This window comes from Lampetra fluviatilis, chromosome 37 (assembly GCF_964198595.1).
Source record: "Lampetra fluviatilis chromosome 37, kcLamFluv1.1, whole genome shotgun sequence".
Taxonomy (NCBI): domain Eukaryota; kingdom Metazoa; phylum Chordata; class Hyperoartia; order Petromyzontiformes; family Petromyzontidae; genus Lampetra; species Lampetra fluviatilis.
In genome coordinates, this window is record NC_136311.1 from 2,104,351 (window position 1) to 2,125,153 (window position 20,803).

At 58.7% G+C, this 20,803-nt stretch overlaps 1 protein-coding gene across 5 annotated transcripts in view; it reads right to left on the reverse strand.

The window, feature by feature from the left end:
* Positions 1-19,552, reverse strand: part of LOC144945209 (LHFPL tetraspan subfamily member 7 protein-like) — a 78,747-nt gene extending 59,195 nt beyond the window's left edge. The window contains exons 1-2 of one of the 5 annotated variants that reach the window (XM_078873528.1): positions 19,081-19,552; positions 16,460-17,139 (exon numbers count right to left, since the gene is read on the reverse strand). In XM_078873528.1, the coding sequence (XP_078729654.1) occupies positions 16,460-16,792 (333 nt within the window). In that variant the 5' untranslated portion in view covers positions 16,793-17,139; positions 19,081-19,552. Of the gene's footprint in view, positions 1-16,459; positions 18,315-19,057 lie in introns of all 5 variants that reach the window. The other 4 variants (XM_078873523.1, XM_078873527.1, XM_078873524.1 and 1 more) reach the window with 4 other exon arrangements.
* Between the last annotated feature and the right edge of the window lie 1,251 nt (positions 19,553-20,803).

The window sequence follows — 20,803 nt, forward strand, 5'->3', positions numbered from 1 at the left end:
GGGTGGGAGGGGGAGTGGATGGAGGAGGGGGGTGGGAGGGAGGGAGTGGATGGGAGGGGGTGGGAGGGGGTGGGAGGGAGTGGATGGGAGGGGGGTGGAGGGAGGGAGTGGATGGGAGGGGTGGGAGGGGGTGGGAGGGAGTGGATGGGAGAGGGGTGGGAGGGGAGGGAGTGGATGGGAGAGGGGTGGGAGGGGGTGGGAGGGAGTGGATGGGAGGGGGGTGGGAGGGAGGGAGTGGATGGGAGGGGGTGGGAGGGGGTGGGAGGGAGTGGATGGGAGAGGGGGTGGGAGGGGGTGGGAGGGAGTGGATGGGAGGGGGTGGGAGGGGGTGGGAGGGAGTGGGATGGGAGGGGGGTGGGAGGGAGGGAGTGGATGGGAGAGGGGTGGGAGGGGGTGGGAGGGAGTGGATGGGAGGGGGGTGGGAGGGAGGGAGTGGATGGAGGGGGTGGGAGGGGGTGGGAGGGAGTGGATGGAGAGGGGTGGGAGGGGGTGGGAGGGAGTGGATGGGAGGGGGGTGGGAGGGGGTGGGAGGGAGTGGATGGGAGAGGGTGGGAGGGGTGGGAGGGAGGGAGTGGTGGAGGGGATGGGAGGGGGTGGGAGGGGTTGATGGGAGGGGTGGGAGGGAGTGGATGGGAGGGGGGTGGGAGGGGGTGGGAGGGAGTGGATGGGAGGGAGTGGGAGGGAGTGGAGGAGGGTGGAGGGGGTGGGAGGGAGTGGATGGGAGTGGATGGGAGGGGGTGGGAGGGAGTGGATGGGAGGGGGTGGGAGGGGGTGGGAGGGAGTGGATGGGAGGGGTGGGAGGGGGGTGGGAGGGAGTGGATGGGAGGGGGTGGGAGGGGGTGGGAGGGAGTGGATGGGAGGGGGTGGGAGGGGGTGGAGGGAGGGAGTGGATGGGAGTGGATGGGAGGGGGTGGAGGGAGTGGATGGGAGGGGTGGGGAGGGGGTGGGAGGGAGTGGATGGGAGTGGATGGGAGGGGGTGGGAGGGAGTGGATGGGAGTGGATGGGAGGGGGTGGGAGGGAGTGGATGGGAGTGGATGGGAGGGGGTGGGAGGGAGGGAGTGGATGGGAGTGGATGGGAGGGGGTGGGAGGGAGTGGATGGGAGGGGGGTGGGAGGGGGTGGGAGGGGGTGGGAGGGAGGGGGGTGGGAGGGAGTGGATGGGAGGGGGGTGGGAGGGGGTGGGAGGGAGTGGATGGGAGGGGGGTGGGAGGGGGTGGACGGAAGGGGGGTGGGAGGGGGTGGGAGGGGGTGGGAGGGAGGGGGGTGGGAGGGAGTGGATGGGAGGGGGGTGGGAGGGGGTGGAGGGAGGGGGGTGGGAGGAAGTGGATGGGAGGGGGTGGGAGGGGGTGGGAGGGAGGGGGGTGGGAGGGGGTGGACGGAAGGGGGGTGGGAGGGAGTGGATGGAGGGGGGTGGGAGGGGGTGGGAGGGAGGGGGGTGGGAGGGAGTGGATGGGAGGGGGGGTGGGAGGAAGTGGATGGGAGGGGGGTGGGAGGGGGTGGGAGGGAGGGGGGGTGGGAGGGGGTGGACGGAAGGGGGTGGGAGGGAGTGGATGGGAGGGGGGTGGGAGGGGGTGGGAGGGAGTGGATGGGAGGGGGTGGGAGGGAGGGGGGTGGGAGGGGGGTGGGAGGGGGTGGGAGGGAGTGGATGGGAGGGGGGTGGGAGGGAGGGGGTGGGAGGAAGTGGATGGGAGGGGTGGGAGGGGGTGGAGGGAGTGGATGGGAGGGGGTGGGAGGGGGTGGGAGGGAGTGGATGGGAGGGGGGTGGGAGGGAGGGGGGTGGGAGGAAGTGGATGGGAGGGGGTGGGAGGGGTGGGAGGGAGTGGATGGAGGGGGTGGGAGGGGGTGGGAGGGAGTGGATGGGAGAGGGGTGGGAGGGGTGGGAGGGAGTGGATGGGAGGGGGTGGGAGGGGGTGGGAGGGGTGGATGGGAGGGGGTGGGAGGGGGTGGGAGGGAGTGGATGGGAGGGGGATGGGAGGGGGTGGGAGGGAGTGGATGGGAGGGGGTGGGAGGGGGTGGGAGGGAGTAGATGGGAGGGGGTGGGAGGGAGTGGATGGGAGGGGGATGGGAGGGGGTGGGAGGGAGTGGATGGGAGGGGATGGGAGGGGGTGGGAGGGAGTGGATGGGAGGGGGATGGGAGAGGGTGGAGGGGGTGGGAGGGGAGTGGATGGGAGAGGGGTGGGAGGGGGTGGGAGGGAGTGGATGGGAGGGATGGGAGGGGGTGGGAGGGAGTGGATGGAGGGGATGGGAGGGGGTGGGAGGGGGTGGGAGGAGTGGATGGGAGAGGGGTGGGAGGGGGTGGGAGGGAGTGGATGGGAGGGGGTGGGAGGGGGTGGGAGGGAGTGGATGGGAGGGGGTGGGAGGGGGTGGGGAGGGAGTGGATGGGAGGGGGGTGGGAGGGGGTGGGAGGGAGTGGATGGGAGGGGGGTGGGAGGGGGTGGGAGGGAGTGGATGGGAGGGGGGTGGGAGGGGGTGGGAGGGAGTGGATGGGAGGGGGTGGGAGGGGGTGGGAGGGAGTGGATGGAGAGGGGTGGGAGGGGGTGGGAGGGAGTGGATGGAGGGGGTTGGGAGGGGGTGGATGGGAGGGGGTGGGAGGGAGTGGATGGGAGGGGGGTGGGAGGGGGTGGGAGGGAATGGATGGGAGAGAGTGGGAGGGGGGTGGGAGGGGGTGTGAGGGAGGGGGGTGGGAGGGAGTGGATGGGAGGGGGTGGGGGGAGTGGATGGGAGGGGGTGGGAGGGGGTGGGAGGGAGTGAATGGGAGGGGGTGGGAGGGGGTGGGAGGGGGTGGGAGGGAGGGGGGTGGGAGGGAGTGGATGGGAGGGGGGTGGGAGGGAGTGGATGGGAGGGAGTGGGAGGGAGTGGATGGGAGGGGTGGGAGGGGGTGGGAGGGAGTGGAGGGAGGGGGTGGGAGGGAGGGGGGTGGGAGGGGGGTGGGAGGGGGTGGGAGGGAGTGGATGGGAGGGGGTGGGAGGGAGTGGATGGGAGAGGGGTGGGAGGGGGTGGGAGGGAGTGGATGGGAGGGGGTGGGAGGGGGTGGGAGGGAGGGAGTGGATGGGAGAGGGGTGGGAGGGGGTGGGAGGGAGTGGATGGGAGGGGGTTGGTGAGGGGGTGGGGAGGAGTGGATGGGAGGGGGGTGGGAGGGGGTGGGAGGGAATGGATGGGAGAGAGTGGGAGGGGGTGGGAGGGAGTGTGAGGGAGGGGGGTGGGAGGGAGTGGATGGGAGGGGGTGGGAGGGAGTGGATGGGAGGGGGTGGGAGGGGGTGGGAGGGAGTGAATGGGAGGGGGTGGGAGGGGGTGGAGGGGGTGGGAGGGAGGGGGGTGGGAGGAGTGGATGGGAGGGGGGTGGGAGGGAGTGGATGGGAGGGAGTGGGAGGGAGTGGATGGGAGGGGGTGGGAGGGGGTGGGAGGGAGTGGATGGGAGTGGATGGGAGGGGTGGAGGGAGTGGATGGGAGTGGATGGGAGGGGGTGGGAGGGAGTAGATGGGAGGGGGTGGAGGGGAGTGGAGGGAGTGGATGGGAGTGGATGGGAGGGTGGAGGGGTGGGAGGGAGTGGATGGGAGGGGGTGGGAGGGAGTGGATGGGAGTGGATGGAGGGGGGTGGGAGGGAGTGGATGGGAGGGGGTGGGAGGGGGTGGGAGGGAGGGAGTGGATGGGAGTGGGATGGGAGGGGGTGGGAGGGAGTGGATGGGAGGGGGTGGGAGGGGGTGGGAGGAGTGGATGGGAGTGGATGGGAGGGGGTGGGAGGGAGTGGATGGGAGTGGATGGGAGGGGGGTGGGAGGGAGGGAGTGGATGGGAGTGGATGGGAGGGGGTGGGAGGGAGTGGATGGGAGTGGATGGGAGGGGGTGGGAGGGAGTGGATGGGAGGGGGTGGGAGGGGGGTGGGAGGGAGGGAGTGGATGGGAGTGGATGGGAGGGGTGGGAGGGAGTGGATGGGAGGGGGATGGGAGGGGGTGGGAGGGAGTGGATGGGAGGGGATGGGAGGGGGTGGGAGGGAGTGGATGGGAGGGGGATGGGAGGGGGTGGGAGGGAGTGGATGGGAGTGGATGGGAGGGGGGTGGGAGGGAGTGGATGGGAGGGGGATGGGAGGGGGTGGGAGGGAGTGGATGGGAGTGGATGGGAGGGGGTGGGAGGGAGTGGATGGAGGGGGTGGGAGGGGGTGGGAGGGAGTAGATGGGAGGGGGATGGGAGGGAGTGGATGGGAGGGGGATGGGAGGGGGTGGGAGGGAGTGGATGGGAGGGGATGGGAGGGGGTGGGAGGGAGTGGATGGGAGGGGGATGGGAGGGGGTGGGAGGGAGTGGTTGGGAGGGGGTGGGAGGGGGTGGGAGGGAGTGGATGGGATGGGGTGGGAGGGAGTGGATGGGAGGGGGTGGGAGGGGGTGGGAGGGAGTGGGATGGGAGGGGGATGGGAGGGGGTGGGAGGGTGGGTGGATGGGGGGGGGTGGGAGGGGGGTGGGAGGGAGTGGATGGGAGGGGATGGGAGGGGGTGGAGGGAGTGGATGGGAGGGGATGGGAGGGGGTGGGAGGGAGTGGATGGGAGGGGGTGGGAGGGGGTGGGAGGGAGTAGATGGGAGGGGATGGGAGGGGGTGGGAGGGAGTGGTGGGAGGGGGGTGGGAGGGGGTGGGAGGGAGTGGTGGGGGGGATGGGAGGGGGTGGGAGGGAGTGGATGGGGAGGGGATGGGAGGGGGTGGGAGGGAGTGGATGGAGGGGGATGGGAGGGGGTGGGAGGGAGTGGATGGGAGGGGGTGGGAGGGGGGTGGGAGGGAGTAGATGGGAGGGGGTGGGAGGGAGTGGATGGGAGGGGGATGGGAGGGGGTGGGAGGGAGTGGATGGGAGGGGATGGGAGGGGGTGGGAGGGAGTGGATGGGAGGGGGATGGAGGGGGTGGGAGGGAGTGGATGGGAGGGGGGTGGGAGGGAGTGGATGGGAGGGGGATGGGAGGGGGTGGGAGGGAGTGGATGGGAGGGGGGTGGGAGGGAGTGGATGGGGGGGTGGGGGGGGTGGGAGGGAGGGAGTGGATGGGAGTGGATGGAGGGGGTGGGAGGGAGTGGATGGGAGGGGGTGGGAAGGGGTGGGAGGGAGTGGATGGGAGGGGGATGGGAGGGGGTGGGAGGGAGTGGATGGGAGGGGGATGGGAGGGGGTGGGAGGGAGTGGGAGGGAGTGGATGGGAGGGGGATGGGAGGGGGTGTGGAGGGAGTGGATGGGAGGGGGATGGGAGGGGGTGGGAGGGAGTGGATGGGAGGGGGGTGGGAGGGAGTGGGTGGGTGGAGGGGGGTGGGAGGGGGTGGGAGGGAGGGGGGTGGGAGGGAGTGGATGGGAGGGGGGTGGGAGGGGGTGGGAGGGAGTGGATGGGAGTGGATGGGAGGGGGTGGGAGGGAGTGGATGGGAGGGGGTGGGAGGGGGTGAGAGGGAGGGAGTGGATGGGAGTGGATGGGAGGGGGTGGGAGGGAGTGGATGGGAGGGGGTGGGAGGGGGTGGGAGGGAGTGGATGGGAGTGGATGGGAGTGGATGGGAGGGAGTGGATGGGAGGGGGATGGGAGGGGGTGGGAGGGAGTGGGTGGGAGGGGGTGGGAGGGGGTGGGAGGGAGTGGATGGGAGGGGGTGGGAGGGGGTGGGAGGGGGTGGGAGGGAGTGGATGGGAGGGGGATGGGAGGGGGTGGGAGGGAGTGGATGGGAGGGGGTGGGAGGGGGTGGGAGGGAGTGGATGGGAGGGGGATGGGAGGGGGTGGGAGGGAGTGGATGGGAGGGGGTGGGAGGGGGTGGGAGGGAGTGGATGGGAGGGGGTGGGAGGGGGTGGGAGGGGGTGGGAGGGAGTGGATGGGAGGGGGTGGGAGGGGGTGGGAGGGGGTGGGAGGGAGTGGATGGGAGGGGGTGGGAGGGGGTGGGAGGGAGTGGATGGGAGGGGGTGGGAGGGGGTGGGAGGGGGTGGGAGGGAGTGGATGGGAGGGGGATGGGAGGGGGTGGGAGGGAGTGGGTGGGTGGGAGGGAGTGGATGGGAGGGGGGTGGGAGGGAGTGGGTGAGAGAGTTTGGGAGAGGGGTCGCAGTGGAAGGGTCGAGGAGAGTGTCTCTGCCTCTCTCAATCCCGCTAACCTCCTCGAGCCAAAAAAACCCTGCCCCTGGGTTGACATTACTATCAATATTAGTATTCACATAACTATGAATAGTACTATTCACATTACTATCAATATTAGTATTCACATTACTATTAATAGTACTATTCACATTAATATCAATATTAGTATTCACATTACTATTAATAGTACTATTCACATTACTATTAATAGTACTATTCACATTAATATTAGTATTCGCCTTACTATTCACTGTGCTCATTACTATTCACTGGGACGCAGGGTAGGCACTCTGTTCTGCGCACGCACACGCGATGGCTTTTAGCATTCAGAGTGAAATCTACGCTGGTTGACAAATAACATCTTCCTCCGTCGCTCATCCTTATTAATCTTAGCAGCTCTTGAAAATAACAGCTTCATTACGGCACCCTAATGGTTTTAACTTTTTATCTCACTTTTGTGTTTCACGATTAAGATTGTCCTTTACATTTTAGGATTCTTAGGATTTCAGTTGTTACGAGGCTAGAGTTAATCGAACCAGATTGTCACTGCAGGTGGCACTGTGGTGACAGGTAGAGGAGCAGCCCTGCAACGGCTCACTCACGCCACTGCTGGCGGAGCGGCCTCCACTGGAGGGAGTTGTTGAGGAGTATTATTGAGGAGGGGGCACCACGGTGGCTAGGAGATGTTAACCACCTCGCATGGTCTACAGGAGGTCGTGGGTTCGATCCCGACCCTGACGCCTGCTGTATATTTGGAGTCTGCGTCTCTCTCTCCCCGTGGTCGCGTGGATTTTTCTCCGGGTCCTCCGGTTTTCCCCTCCACGTTTAGAATCAACATCACGCGTTGAGAGGATTTGTTTGCTGCTATAAACGTCCACGCAATGATGATGATGAGCCACTTGGTTTGTGCTATGGAGGTCGCTTCTGACAAAGAGCTTCATAACTCAGTGAGCCTCACCTGGTAAAATACAAATAAAAATGTGTTTAGGTTATTGGTGAACTCGTCGACGCTGAGTCAGGCGTCTTAGAAGAGATGGGAGTAGCCACACTTGACCCCACCATACGCGACCTTCCGATGATAGAGTAGCTGTGGTGGCGATCCCATTTAATCAGCTGGGTGGATAGAGGCAGTGTGGTGACGGGGGGCAGCGACGGGAGTGGTTGAGGATTTAAGAAACTTGTCAATTGTTCAGCTACCGCGCCTGGAGGGAGCTCCCCTCTCAAACAACGAAGTGGGTCAATGGATTGGCTTTAGCGTCACGAGTCGACCCCCCCCCCCACGGAATATCTCCCGAGGTGGCTGGCAAAGCGGGAGGTGAAACTATTAAAACTATCAACTATATTATTGACCCGTTAAGGCCCACAGAGCTTTTTTTCACAAACGAGCTGGCTATCACATAGCACGTGGACATTTATAGCGGCAGCCAAATCTTCTCAACGCGTGATGTTGATTCTAAATGTGGAGGGGAAAACCGGACGACCCGGAGAAAAATCCACGCGACCACGGGGAGAGAGACACGCAAACTCCAAATATACAGCAGGCGTCAGGGTCGGGATCGAACTCACGACCTCCTGTAGACCAGGCGAGGTAGTTAACATCTCCTAGCCACCGTGATGATGATGAGAGAGAAACACGCAAACTCCAAATATACAGCAGGCGTCAGGGTCGGGATCGAACTCACGACCTTCTGTAGACCAGGCGAGGTAGTTAACATCTCATAGCCAACGTGATGATAATGAGAGAGAGACACGCAAACTCCAAATATACAGCAAGCATCAGGGTCGGGATCGAACTCACGACCTCCTGTAGACCAGGCGAGGTAGTTAACATCTCATAGCCACCGCGACTGCAAACCATGGGCATAGCGAGCGTGCTCCTGGATGTGGTGTGCCGGGATGAGACGAAGCGCAGAGCCATTCCCTTGCTCGGCGCGCGTGAGTCGCATTCACTCGGTCTCGTACTCATCGATCCAAACTAAATCAATTTACAGAAACAGAATCTTCATTTATCCTGGAGAAATCCGATGTGCTATGAATCTCTTTTTCACCGATGTCTATGTAGATACCTGCTACTACTGATACTACAGAGACCTACGACTACTGCTACTTCTGAGACCGGACTCCGCGAATCCACCACTTCGCGATGAGCGGTGGAGTGGCTGCGAGCATCACCACAGGAAGACAAAGACGGCTGGGCGTGGTGTTGGCCACACACCCCCTCGTGTGCAGTGCCGGACTTTATCGCTGCTCGCTAACAGCACTTGCCCCAACAGCCTGTTAAGGCTACACGAGGGCTTTGTCTTTGTGGTTCGGGCCACGGACACCACCTCGTGTGGCCGGTCAACCTCGAACAGGTGCTCGCTAACAACAGCAACTTGCCTCTGTGTGTCGCGTGTGCTGTGCGAGTCAGTGGAGAGCGGTGGCGTAGTGGTTAACGTGTTGTGCTTCGAACCCGGCGACACCAGATCAATTCCCGCTCAAGGCCAACACCAGTGACAATTTATCTGAGCAAGTGCCGCGTCTCTCCTAGGTCGACTCAGCCTCAAACGAGGACCTGGTGCGGTGTGTAAACGTCGCCACTGGAGAGACAAAGGCGGCCGGGGGTGGTGCAGACCACCCACCCCCTCGGTCTTTATAGGCGCTCGCTAACAGCACTTGCCCACAAAAGTCTGTTCAGGCTATACGGGGGATCTTTGTCTATGTAGTTAGTGTGAGTGGGACGCCTGTTAAGGAGGCTCTGTGGGTGGGTGTGTGGGTGTGTGGGGGGGGGGTCCCTTGACAGTGATGAATGCCCCCCTCACCCAATGCCTCTAGGGCCGAGATGAAGAAATGCTGATGCAGCAGCGCACGTTGGCAGCGGCCGTGGGTGGCCCAAATCCACACCCCGTGCCACCCCCATGATGCCAAGGGCGCCGCGGTGGCTAGGAGATGTTAACTACCTCGCCTGGTATGCAGGAGTGCGTGGGTTCGATCCCGACCCTGACGCCTGCTGCTGTATATTTGGAGTTTGCGGTGTCGCTTTCTCTCCTCCCGTGGTCGCATGGATTTCTCTACGGGTCCTCCGGTTTTTCCCTCCACATTTAGATTCAACAGAATATTTGGCTGCTATACATTTCCACGTGATAAGCCACTTCGTTGAGCTATCTATCATCTGTGGCCGGGTCGCTTCTGAAAAAAAAGCTACAAAGCTCGATGAGACTTACCTGGTAAAATGTAAAATAGTTTAGTTTAGAGGTCGACTTCTCAGTCGCACGGTGGCTCAAGCTTCACCCTCATGAGGCTCTTTTTTCCCGAGCAGGCCTGGTAGAAGCCATCATGTCAAATTCTGCACAATCTTCAGGAACCTAATTGCCGTACTGCCTGGTACAGGCAGTCTCGCTTGCGCCTGCAACCTGATTTTAAACTAAAACTATAAACTATTTTTTTGTATTTAAACAGGGAAGGCCCACTGAGCTACATTGGACTTTTTCAGAAGCGACCTGGCCACAAATGATAGCTCAGCGAAGTGGCTAATCACTTGAAATGTAAATTACTCTAAATGCATTTTGGTTCTAAATGTAGAGGGGAAAACCCGTTGGACCCGGAGAAAAATCCACACGAGCACAGGAAGAGAGACACGCAAACTCCAAATATACAGCAGGCGTCAAGCCCACGACCTCCTGTGTACCAGGCGAGGTAGTTAACATCTCCTAGCCACCGTGGCCCCCTCGTCTCCCGCCCAGCACCTGTGCGTGCCCTTCCAATGTCAACGCGCGCAATGTTTAAACTCGCGCACTTAAACAAACACATCTCCTGTGCAGCGGAATTATTTCCTCCGCGTGAAAAAAGCGTCGAGCCAAAAGGGAGTTCACCCAACCAAACTCGCCTCGCCGTGGTTAAGCAAACCAATTGACCAATGCAAAATTACAAATCTATTTGCTAAGCGGTGAGTGGGGATTGTGGGCTCGAGCGAGGCAAGCGGAGACGGAGCGAGCCTTCTGCGGGCCCAGGAGCGTGATGACCCAACCCGGGCCCTCTGTGTCCCTCAGCCAGAATTAATCCGGGCCTGGTTTCCATTGGTCGTGGAATGTTTCCTCTCTTCCACAACTGTGTTCAACCACCACGCTGCAGGTCACAGTAACACACTCACCCACTCATCCACCCACTCACCCACCCTCGGACTCACCCACTCACTCACCCACCCACTTACACACCTATTCACCCACTCACCCATTCACTCATCCACCCAACCACCCACTCACTCACCCAACCACTCACACATCCACCCACTAACTCACTCACCCCCCCCCCCACCCATACACCCACTCACTCAACCACCAACCCACCCACTCACCCATCCACCAACTCACCAACTCACCCACACACCCACCTACACACTCACCACACCGCAGGTCACCTCACTTCTATCTGTCCGCTTCTTCCCTCGCACCGATCCACTTTGGGATTCCCTCCTCCCGTCATCATCACCACCACCGCCACCATCGTATCCTCTCCCCGAACTCTTACAACCTCTCTCAATTCAAGAGACGTATTCATATATTACAGCGTTAACAGTGCCGCTTGTTGCTGGCCGCTTGGCGTTGGGGGGCCTTTGGCCTTGTTCTCAGCAATCGTAATTATAATCATTATTATTTTGAGAGAGAAAAAAAATCAGCAGTGTTTTGGTAAATTTGTTTGTTGGCAGAGCTGGAGGGGAGGTGGGGGGAGGGAGGGAGGGAGCCTGGACAATGCCCAGGTATCCCATCTGTTCCCCCCCCATCTCCCCCTTCACCGAGACCCCCACGCACATCCTCAATCGCCCGTGCTGGCGGAAGCGAGGGGGAGGGGAGGAGGAGGAGGAGGATGAGGAGGGAGAGGGGGGTGAGGGAGGTCACCCCAGCCCCTGCTGTTCGCTGCTTAAGGCGTTAAGCTCCGTAATCTGTCTGCATCTCGTCTCGCCAAACCCCACCGCAGCCCCACGCTCCGGCGACTCCACGCAGCACCCCCCCACTCACCCACCCCATCGCCTACCCCCCATCCCTCTCCCCTCCCCCCCCATTTCATCTGACAGGGAGGCGAGGGAGGTGGCAGCTCTCCCCCGGCGCCCGCTCGCCTCTCTCGGTGCCGCTTGGCGACCGTGGCCGAGGCTGGGTCGTGGTGCGTGAAACGCCACAGGGCGCGGTATTCATCACCGTGTGGTTATGACTATAGCACAGTCTCCTAGACAGTGTAACACGTAGTCAGCTTTTCGCGACCAATATTAGCCATTATAAAGGGGTTTTTATGGAGTTCATCATCATCATCACAATGCATGGATAGATAGCCCGGTGGAGGTGTCCACGGCACATGTCGTCATTTGTTTTCCACTTTCCTCTCTGTCTTGTGTTCCTCTCTGTCTTGTGTTCCTCTCTGTCTTGTGCCCAAGTGCTCAAGTGGTGGCCACGTCTTTCTGCCACCAATCTCTAATGTCGACGTCGTCCTCAAGCCATTCTCTGTGAGGTCTTCCCCTCTTTCCAGGTCTTTCTATTTTTCCCGAACAACAACAACAACTTACAACACTTTAAATTTCCCTGTTGTTGTCCATCCTACATGTGTGTCCAAATCGTGCCAGTTTCCTTCTCATCACTCCTGCATGATCAGGTCGTCTTCTTCGATGTGCAACATTTTTCTTACTTCTAAGTTGGTCACGCGGTGGGTCCAGCTTAGATGCAGCAGTAGCCTTCTGTAGCAATGCGTTTCGAGAACAAATATCTTATCTTCCTGGTTTTTTCGGTAAAGTCACGTGACTTTACCGAAAAAAACCAGGAAGATGAATCCCTGCAGTCACGAAAGCTTTAAATCGAAATATCTTATCTCTGTCAGTCTTTTTTGCGATAATTATATATTTTTTATAATCGGTCAGATCGCGTAAATATGTGTCGTTAACCCACCACCACCCGACACAACCAATTCGTAAGGTCTGGCAAATCGCCTAATGAAGCTGGTCGTAGTCAAATTGTAAATGGGTGTGGGCTTGCTCCCCAACACACCGGTGTGCTGAAGTAGTAACTAACTGGCACGTTTTGTTTACGTGGCAAGCCCTTACGAATTATCTGCGTCAGGTGATGCTGGGTTAACGGCACATTTATATTTACGCGATCTAACCCAAACAAGAAACAACTTTATTGCAGTCTCCAAGTATTCATCAAACTCAATCTCTCCTCACTCTATCACTTACTCTCTGGCCTCTCCCTCCGCTGTGTAGAATGACCAGTGCCGGATGATCCTAGTAGCACAAGTAGCTACGTATGTAGCCACGAGCTCCGCACTTTCAAGGGCCCCGCGCTAAATGCTTTCAAGCTATCAATTCCGGTTCAGTGATTCTGCACTTGCTCTATTACTATAGTACTATACCGCCTTCAACTTTTATGAACGACTGGGTGTTAAAGGTTAGCGATTTGTCGTATCATCTGTCTGTTTAGCAAATGAAAAAATACAATTACTTTACTATGAAAGTTAGAAAATGTACGTGTTTTAATATTTACGTGTTTGTTTTAATGTAGGGCCCCTTTACAACATATGCTACAGGCCCCGCACTAGCTTAATCCGGCACTGAGAATGACCACTGAGTGAAATGTCGCTCGTTACGTAACGTGCCCCCCCCCCCCATTCACAGGAGACGCGTTATCGACGGGCACGTCGACTTTGGCTCTCCGTCCCGAGCACGGATAAATATTCCGCCCGAGTATCGCACGGACGCATCTGCTGCTGTTGACGTTGCGCGCTCGCTCGTTGCGTTTGCGAGTGGATTTTGTCTACCCCCGGGGTCAGAACTCGAGGGAGCAGGATTAAGAGTCTCATTGACAAGCACTGACCTGGCTCACCAAATTGACAAAGGCAAAACACGTCGGAGTATAAAGTACGCGGACGCGGGGCGATGAAAGTGACGAGGAATTGGCACAAAAACACAACCGCGTCACCTGTGAGATCGAACGTGCGCGCGCGTGTGTGGAGTGGTGGGAAGGGCGAGAAATAAATGCGAAATAGAATCGAATCGTACGGCTCCCTTGCGCCGGGGAGCGGTAAGCGGAGCGGTAAGCGGAGCGGTTAGCGCGCTGCGCTAAGAACCCGGCAGACCGAGATCGATTCCCGCACATGGGAATCGATCAGTGACGATTATCTGAATCGGTCCTGGGCCTCCCCTAGGTCGACTAAACCATAAATAAGTACCTGATGCCGTGTGTAAACTTCGCCACGAGGGAGACAAAGGCGGCCGGGCGTGATGCTGGCCACTCACCCCCTCGTGTGCCGTGTCGGCCTTCATAGGTGCTCGCAGAACAGCGCTTGCCCCAACAGTCTGTAAAGGCTACACGGGGGAACTTTGTTTTTGTGTGGAGTGGTGGTACGGCTCCCTTGCGCTGTGAAGCCAGTTCGATTCCCGGCTACGGCTGACATCAGTGTCCTGGACCTCCACTAGGTCGACTCAGCCTTAAAATGGTACCCCGTGCGGTTTGGCGCTCACGGCCCGTGCCGTGCCTGACATGCGCTCGCTAACAGCGCTTGCGCCAACAGCCCATTTTGGCTACACGGGGGACCTTTGTCTTTGTAAATACACAGCGTAGCGTAATATCCCACGGGAGGACTCATCATCACTTGACGAGGTGAATGGTTGTGGAGATTGATTGATTGCATGGCCGCGTAAGATCATCAGATGTAACACCACACGCTCCGGGGAATAGCACCCCCCACCTCCCCCACCCCAGAAAAACCCCCTGTTCACCCCTTGTTCACCCCCTGAACACCCCTTGTTCATCCCTTGTTCACCCCTTGTTCACCCCCTGTTCAACTCTTGATTCACCACCTGTTCACCCCCTGTTCACCCCCTGTTCACCCTTGTTCACCCCCTGTTCATCCCCTGTTCACCCCCTGTTAACCCCCTGTTCATCCCCTGTTCACCCCCTGTTCATCCGTTGTTCACCCTTTGTTCACCCCCTGTTCACCCCCTGTTCATTCGTTGTTCACCCTTTGTTCACCCCCTGTTCATCTCCTGTTCACCCCCTGTTCACCCCCTGTTCACCTCCTGTTCACCCCCTGTTCACCCCCTGTTCACTCCCTATTCATCCCTTGTTCATCTCTTGTTCATCCCTTGTTCATCTCCTGTTCACCCCCTGTTCACCCCCTGTTCACCCCCTGTTCATCTCCTGTTCACCCCCTGTTTATCTCCTGTTCACCCCCTGTTCACCCCCTGTTCATCCCCTGTTCATCTCCTGTTCACTCCTTGTTCACCCCTTGTTCACCCCCTGTTCACCCCCTGTTCATCCCCTGTTCGCCCTTGTTCACCCCCTGTTCACTGCCTGTTCATCTCCTGTTCATCCCCTGTTCACTCCCTGTTCATCTCCTGTCCATCCCCTGTTCATCCCCTGTTCATCCCCTGTTCACCCCCTGTTCATCCCCTGTTCACCCCCTGTTCACCCCCTGTTCACCCCTTGTTCACTTCCTGTTCATCTCCTGTCTATCCCCTGTTCATCCCCTGTTCACCCCCTGTTCATCCCCTGGTCATCCCCTGTTCACCCCCTATTCATCCTCTGTTCATGCCCTGTTCACCCCCATACGAGGATCATACATCACCCGCAAATGAGCCCGGTCTCATCAGATCGCGGAAGCTAAGTGGGACTTGAGCCTGGTTCGATCTTGGATGGGCGACCACCAAGTAGAATCCAACTCGTGATGGGCAGCTGCAGGGATGTATGGATCCATATACTAGCAGAACACCGGTCTAAGTCACCACACTCACAGATTATAATTATTGACTTTCCGGATGAAAATTATTCAATATCATTTGTTTAAGGAAACCCAGGCCCCGATTCTGAAGTTCTGGGTCTCATCAGCAGATGCTGCTGCGTCACCAGATGCGATTGGCAGCAGCACTTTTATTGGCTCTGCATAACAGGTTGTTATAGGTCCTACGAATCTCGCCTGGTATATGCAGCAACAGGTCGTGGGTTCGATCCCTACCTAAACGCCTTCTGTATGTTTGGAGTTTGCGGTGTCTCTCTCTCCCCGTCGTCGCGTGGATTTTTCTCTGGGTCCTCCGTTTTTTCCCCTCTACATCTATAAACACGCGTTTAGAGTATTTGGCAGCTTTAAATTTCCACGTGATAAGCCACTTCGTTGAGCTGTCATTTGTGGCCACGTCGCTTGTGAAAAAATGCCTATGTAGCGCAGCACACCCGACCTGGTAATATAAAAAAAATAGTTTAGTTTATAGTTTCCAGGTTGTGGGCAGCAGAGGACAGTCCAGCAACATTCATGGTTGGACTGTACGTCTATGCTGCCCGCCTTTACCAACGCAACATGACCGATCCAGCGTGGTGAATTATGGTCAAATAACCCCGACGACTCTCACGGCGTAGAGAGGCCCTCATCCAGTAGTAGACTGACACATTGGGCCGTACGAGTAGATGTACAGTACTGGAGTCCACTACTACCGCCACCACCATCACGTGTATCCACCAGTCGTGGCTGCAGTTAGCGCTTCCAAGCAACACGTGCACTGCTTGATATGTATTGCAGTATCTCCGTGAGGTCTCTATGTGACTCTGTGGGTCTCTATGTGAGTCTGTGGGTCTTTATGTGAATATGTGGGTTTCTATCTGATTCTATGGGTCTCTACGCGAGTCTGTGGGTTTCTATGGGAATCTGTGGGTCTCTATGCGAGTCTATGAGTCTCTAGTACTGATGATGAAGCCAGCACCGAGACGCGTCAGCTCCTGAGCCGAGAAATCCCGACACGGAATTTGCTGCCTCCTCAACCTGGAGCCACGTACCACCACTGCCCGGTAGTAATTTAAGGCTAAGTCGACCTGGAGGGAAACCACGACTGGTTCCACAGATACAGATACCAATCACTACTAGTGGGCACCACGGAAGGGCCTTGAGCCCTGGACACGGGAATCGCAGGTCACTGCGCACTATGCGCACAACTCACCATATACATTACACACACACACACACCTCACCTACCAGCACTCATCACACCAAATATAAAGATCCCCCGTATAGCTTTAACAGACTGTGAAGGCCGGAACGGCACCCGAGGGAGCGGGTGGCCAGCACCACGCTCGGCCGCCTCAGTCTCCCAGTGGCGAAGATCTCGTGTCGCCGGGTACACTAACCACTGCGCCACCGGTCCCACTCACCACACCACTGCTCTCCACCCCTCTCACACTGCCACGTGCCCCTCTCACCTGCCACGTGTTTTCAATCCTAGCACGTGCCCCCCTAACCTGCCACGTGCCCCCCACATATGCCACGTGTTCTCAATCCTGCCAAGTGCCCCCCCCCCACATATGCCACGTGTTCTCAATCCTGCCAAGTGCCCCCCCCACATATGCCACGTGTTCTCAATCCTGCCAAGTGGCCCGCCTCACCTGCCACGCCGCCGAGGGGATGTCCCCGAAGCGCCCCCTGCCTCCGTACGTGCTGCACGCGTGCGTCGCCACCTGCCCGGGCCCCGAGCCTCCTCCTCCCGCCGGGCCTCCCAGGGGCACGGAGCCGGGGGTCGGCCCCCCTCCGCAGTAGCCGAAGAGGCCGAGGCTGACCATGCCGGCTCCCCCGGCCCCTGCCACACCGCCGCTGCCGCCACCGCTGGCGGCACTGGCCGCGGTCCGGGCGAGCCAGGCGGGGGAGACGAGTCCCAGGCTGCAGGCTGCGAGCAGGGCGAGCGACAGCAGGCACCAGAAGCAGGCCACGCACGTGAGCATCGCGGCCGCGGCGTGCGCGCCGAGACGCGGCACCGCTAGAGGTGGTGGCGGTTGTGGTGCTTGATCGTCCTGATGGTGCTCGCAAACAGCACCTGCCCCGGCAGCCTGAATGGGCTATATGGGAGATCTTTGTCTTTAGTAGTGGTGGTGGTTGTGGTGGCCCTTCAACGCGCGCACAGGGCGCGCAGCGTGGACTCCCGATGGTTCAGTTCGCGGCGGCGGCTGCGTGCGGGAGCCACTCGGCTGGAGCTCCTGCAGTCGCAGCAGTCGCAGTAGCAGGAGGTGGAGGAGGAGGAGTTGGAGGAAGGGGTGCAGGAGCAGTTGGAAGGCCGTGCATCCACATGGCTCTGTTGAGTAAATTCACGTTCACGGCCCTGAAGCGTTCGCGCTGCGATAAAGCGGTCGTGGTGATGGTGGTGGTGATATTCAAGCCACAGCACGTGGTGTCCGCATCCCCTGATCTTCCATTCGGCAACGGGCAGTGGCGGAGCGTGGTTGGCGTGAACCCTGTCCAATCGCTCCCCTCTTATTCGGCCCGTGGGGCCTCCGGTGCATTGGCTGCACCGCGCGTGCACTCAGCAGCCGCGATGACCTCCACAGATCCTCGTTGCGATCTTCTCTCACCTCGCCACGAACTTGCAGAAAATATTCCTCTGGCTTGATTATTATAACTGTCGAAGCACGAATGCACGCGTTCTAAGCGGGGCGGGTGGGCGGGGGTGATTGGTTGCGTCCAGCGTCGACATGACCCTACAGTGCGACAGGTCAAACGTAGACCGATCAAGTAAACTACGAATATGTGAGAGGGAGATCTATACGAAGATGTGTTGACTGGTCTAGCACTGGTCCATCACTCTTATCACTTGTATCGCTGCTCTATGACTGGTCTATCAATGGGTTATCACTGGTCTACCACTGGTCTCTATGACTGGGCTATGACTAGCCTATGACTGGGCTATGACTGCTCGCTCTATCAGTGCTCTATAACTGGGCTATCATCCTCAGCCGGGGAGCTGTCTGTGGTGCTGACGCCCGCTGTTGGCCGGAGGCTGCGTTATCGGCACCCCACGTTTGTGGATTAACCCCTCCGCCCATTAAACGAGTCACATTCAACGTTGCACTGGTAATAGGTAAATGTGCAAGCCCTGCAACTGTGTGCTCACGCCGCTGCTGGCGGAAGGGTGACTCCGCTAGAGGAAGATCCAAAGAGCCCCTCGAGAGAAAACACAAACGCGCTATGTAAATAGAGCACAGAAAGCAACCTATTAAATAAAGCAATGGAAGACTGCACAATGTTCAATGCGTCTGCGTAGCCGTTGACACCCGCGCACACGAGACCACGTTAATTGGAAACTCTTATCACGAGCTCGTTAAAAATTAAGTAGGGCAGCAGCTGTTGTTGGGAAGAGAGGACGACTCGAACAGCCCATTGCCACACCGGAGACGCGATCCTAATCTCTGTGCGGTAATGCCACCCGGATCCTGTAAGCCGCGTCCCATATAGCGACGTGAATATTTGTAACTGCACACACACAAAGACAAGATCCCCCGTATAGCCTTAGCGGACTGTTGGGGAAAATGTGATATTAGCGAGCAGCACCTATGAAGGCCGGGACGGTACACGAGAGGGTTGGTTGCCAGTACCACGCCCGGCCGCCTTTGTCTCCCGAGTAACAATGTTTACACACCGCACCAGGTAATAATTTGAGGCTGAGTCAACCTATGCGGGGCCCAGGACCGGTGCAGACAATCGTCACTGGCGTTGGTGGCCGTGAGCGGGAATCGAACTCGGGTCACTGAGGTCGAGGCACAAGGTACTAACCACTACACTACCACTCCCCGCAAGTAATATAATAAATACAGCCCAACACACACAGACACGTACAAAAACAAAGACAACGACCCCCGTGTAGCCTTAACAGACTGTTGGGGCAAGTGCTGTTAGCGAGTAGCACCTATGAAGGCCAACCCTGCGAACGAGGTTGTGGGTGGCCAGCACCACGCCCGGCCGCATTTTTATCCCCAGTGGCGATGTTCACACACCGCAGCGGGTACTCATTTTAGGCTGAGTCAACGTAGGTGAGGCCCGGTTCATATAATCGTCACTGGCGTTGGTGGCAATGAGAGGGAATCGAACTCGGGTCACCGGGGCCGTAGCGCATCGCGCTAACCACTACACTACCACTCCCAACAAATAACAACAACAACAACAACCGCCAAATAACAACAAATAATTAATGCGCCCTAACGCACGCACGCACGCACCGCCACCCAGCCTGGTCGCGCACCCACACTACAGTCGCGTTCTCCTGGCGTATGGCGGCGGGAAGTTGGTCAGCAGCGATGGCCACGTCGGAGTCGAGGACGGCGAGTAGTAGGGGGGGCCGGAGTCACGAGTCGCCTGGTGGACATCGGAGGAGTCGCTGACGGAGGATGACGGCGTGACCCGCGCGATGTTCACCGTCAGATGTTGGTCACCGCAGCCGCACTCTGCGCCATTCTTAATTGTACAGTTACAAATTATAATGATACTGATGATGATGATGATGATAATAGGCATAAACCTACAATAACCTGTTGGTGTAGCGGATGTGATGAGTGCAGGCTGTGTGTGTGTGTGTCCTGTTGGCTTGTGAGCTCCTCGAGGCGCGCGCCGCGTGTGCTGCTGCCGGAGCAGGGCAGGGAGGGAGGAGCGGCGGAGAAGATTCTCTCAATACTCGCCCCACGCTCTCCCAGCGCTCTCCTCTCTCTCACCCAGCCCACCTCTCTCCTACTCCCTCCCTCCCCTCCCTCCCTCTCTCCCCGCCTCCCCTTCATTCCTCACCGCTTTGGACATTTTTTTGGGGGGACAAATAATTGACTTTGATCATCGGGGTACGGTAATGGGTATTCGTTCATCCATAATCAGCCATGACCAATCTACTGCTGGATGAAGGCCTCGCTAAGCCGCCGCCTCTCGATCCTGCGATGTGTAACAAAGACAAAGATCCCCCCCTATATAGCTTTAACAGACTCTTGGGACAAGTGCTGTTTGCGAGCACCTATGAAGGCCGGCAAGTGCACACAAGGGGGTGGTTGGCCAGACCACGCCCGGCCGCCTTTGTATCCCAAGTGGCGATGTATTCACACCGCACCAGGTACTCATTTGAGGCTGGGTCGACCTAGGGGTGGCCCAGGACCGATTTGAGATAATCGTCACTGGGTGTTGGTCGTGAGAAGGAAATCGAACTTGGGTCGCCAGGTTCGTAGCACAGCGCGCTAACCGCTACACTACCGCGATGCATAATGATCCAAATAACACCCGCACACGAGATGATTGCTTCACTCCATCTCCACGGTAAAAGGGTTGCACAAAAAAGTCGGCAACCTAACCGCTTAAATCGTGGTGAAGTATGGTCAAATAACCTGCACGGCCCGCACAGGCGTCGGTTGGGGAGGCCTTCATCCAGCAGTGGGTACACAGAAGGGCTCCCAACACACACAGGCGAACTGATGACAGCAACACAATAAGAATAAACGATGTGATCATTTGTAATGCATCCATCATGAGCTGATTAGCCGTACCCTGTACGTAGCTGTCAATTAATTGCTGTTGCGGGCTCACTGAAGGGAGAAGGAGGAGGCGGAGGGTGATGGGTGGCTGTGGATTAAAGGGGACGCGAAGCTGGGTACGGTAAAACGCACGTTGCCAGCAACAGCAACGTCGCTCGCCTGGGTAGCTGCCCATGGCTGCTGCTGCTGCTACTGCAGGGCTCTACGATGAGGTTTGTAACGACGCTGGACAGCCGCGTGTTGTTCGGCCGCGATGTCCGACGTTTCGCTTCGCGTGCCGGGAGCGTCTTCAATTCAGTTCAGCGAAACAACTTCAGCAAAGGGAAGCGTTCGTTCGGGTTCGCCTCTAACCCCTGAAGCATTATAAGCCACGTAGACAATAATCTCGCCCAATAGCCAATCAGTGCAACATTCAATAACACTGTGTGTGGCCTGAAAATAAAAATAAAAGTATCGATT